Here is a 2500-nt window from a genome sequence, read left to right as displayed (position 1 = left end):
GGAGCTCAACTCATTCATACTGTAGCTCAAGTCATTATAACACGATAACGTGGTTAATAATTGTTTCTTTGGGATGTACATGACACGGAAAATTACGGAAATATTAACGCGACTCGGTTTGCTAAGTAATGGAGTACGGACATTACCGCGATTGACTGCATAGAGATTAGCTTACTATTAGCAACGTCTATGGGAATTTGGGAAACCTCATGTTAACTGTTAGCGGTTTGCGCTAGCGTGCTATCGCTAACGGCGTTCCCTTCCGGGGCGACAATATGCGTGACGTCAGAGTTGTTTGCTGCTGAGCTGAAATATTGCCCAATAAGGGTATTCAAATGTATAGTGAACAATTAAAAGAACACAATGCAAAGGCTACAGGCACGATCGGATTTTAGGCGGGATGTGTTTGAAATTGGACAGGTCTGCTAGAACATAGATACAACGTTCACACAAAGAAGAAGACGGAAACGATAACAGTAACCCCGTAAGTCTTACAACTACGGGAATGTATTAATAGATACAGTATGTCCAAAGCTGTGATTAGACAATAACATGAATTGGCACTAGTATGGTCCTTTAAGCCTGGCCCTAGGCTAACCATAACCCTAACCTTATTCTAACCCTAACGTTAGCCATAGGGTTAGGGTTAGGGTTAGGGGCCCAAATGAGGATCTACCTCATGTATCCTTGTGAGGATGTTTTGTCTTGGAGGATACAGTGAAAACGCACAAAGGAATGTAATGTTGGTGCTGATGACTAGGTGGAATAACACATCCTGACAATGATGACAGAGGGGAACCAATTCTAACTACTGTTATCATCATACGCTCCACTACACAGCCCCTGGACAGTAAAGCCTGCAGCATTTTTCCAAAAGTAGTCAAACATTATTTGGCTTCAGCAGGTCAAAAAGAACAAAAGTACGTTATTGCGGAGGCAACGAACAAACACAGTGCCTTGCCGAAGTATGTTTGGCACCTCCAAGATATTCCAACATGTCGAACACCACCGCAGAGACACCAATGCGAACATTGTGTGTGATTGGTCAGACACTCAATGCGCTTGTGATTCATATTGTTTTATTTACGCGATCTGCCAGCAACCTACCATTGGACACTGAACAGTTTTGAAGAAAGGTTGGCTGACAGGGTTAGGAGATACAAACGTCTATCCTCTCTGAGCAACTACAAACATAGCCATGTGTCAAAGGTTGACGTAATCAAACTGTGAAGATCCGTGGTAAAAAATCTCCGCTCCAGCAGTGTATACATTGGGCAAGTCTAACGTTCAGAAATTAGGATGGAGCCGCAACGCGTGTAAAAACAATTTAGTCAATGAGAACTTTTTTTGTTTCAGCAAGACCTGCCAAATAAAAAAAGCAAACTGAAGAGAACCACCGCTTTTATAAGCTTTATACTGTTTTATGTAGGTTGTAGTCTGTTAAGAATTATTAAAGGAGAAAGCCGTCCACTCTCCTTACAAGAGAAAGTTCTCACTCTGGTTCAGACAGTGGGGGTTACGTGTTAAGGTGCGCTATGCAACGTTGTTTGAGTGTAAACATGGTTATATAGTAAGTATAGTATAGTATAAATATAGTATATTCTTGCTGAGTAGGCCTAGTATGGACAATGTGCTTTTTAATTGTTCTTATCCCAACATACAAGCCTATTTAGCATACAACATACAAGCCTGTTTAGCTCCCGTTTACAGCCATACAAATATAAACAAGACTTTTTTAAACTACCTTTGGAGAACCTCTTACCCCAACATGCAAGCCTATTTAGCATACAACATACAGTACAAGACTGTTTAGCTCCCGTTTACAGCCATACAAATGTAAACAACACGTTTTTAAACTACCTATTCTCCATCCTGTTCTGGTGCTCACCCAGCCATTGTGTGTCCCTCTGTAGGCTACGTCCGGTGGATGTTGAATTCATGAAGGCGCTGCATGAAAAGGTCAACGTCATTCCACTCATCGCCAAGGCCGACTGCCTCACACCCAATGAGATTAAGAAACTTAAGGACAGGGTGAGCGGCATGTCGCCCTATTAGAATTAAATCACCAGTTCTATCATCTATTTTGATCAATACTTTTGTGGATTTTTATATTTTTGGGTTCAGTGCGAGAAATACATGATCTCTGTGTGTGTGTGTGTGTGTGTGTGTGTGTGTGTGTGTGTGTGTGTGTGTGTGTGTGTGTGTGTGTGTGTGTGTGTGTGTGTGTGTGTGTGTGTGTGTGTGTGTGTGTGTGTGTGTGTGTGTGTGTGTGTGTGTGTGTGTGTGTGTGTGTGCGCGCGCGTTTGCGTGTTTGCGTGTTTGCGCTTGTGTGTAGGTTCGAGAAGAGATAGAGAAGTTTGGCATCAAGGTGTACCAGTTCCCTGAGTGTGACTCAGATGAGGATGAGGAGTTTAAGCAGCTGGACAAAGAGCTGAAGGTGGGTCTAGGACAGCTGTTGTCAAAGTGGGGTCTGGGGACCCCCAGGGGACCTTGGGGGGGT

At 43.1% G+C, this 2500-nt stretch overlaps 1 protein-coding gene across 1 annotated transcript in view; it reads left to right on the top strand.

Annotated features, from left to right (window-relative positions):
- Nucleotides 1-2500, top strand: part of septin5a (septin 5a) — an 8913-nt gene that overhangs the window by 3182 nt on the left and 3231 nt on the right. Inside the window, 2 exon segments of the mRNA XM_080433330.1 lie at nucleotides 1914-2031; nucleotides 2336-2437. Of these exon segments, the coding sequence (XP_080289456.1) occupies nucleotides 1914-2031; nucleotides 2336-2437 (220 nt within the window).

Source organism: Gymnoscopelus braueri (assembly GCF_963280865.1).
Source record: "Gymnoscopelus braueri genome assembly, chromosome: 7".
Taxonomy (NCBI): Eukaryota; Metazoa; Chordata; class Actinopteri; order Myctophiformes; family Myctophidae; genus Gymnoscopelus; species Gymnoscopelus braueri.
This window is presented reverse-complemented; position numbering and strand designations above follow the sequence as displayed.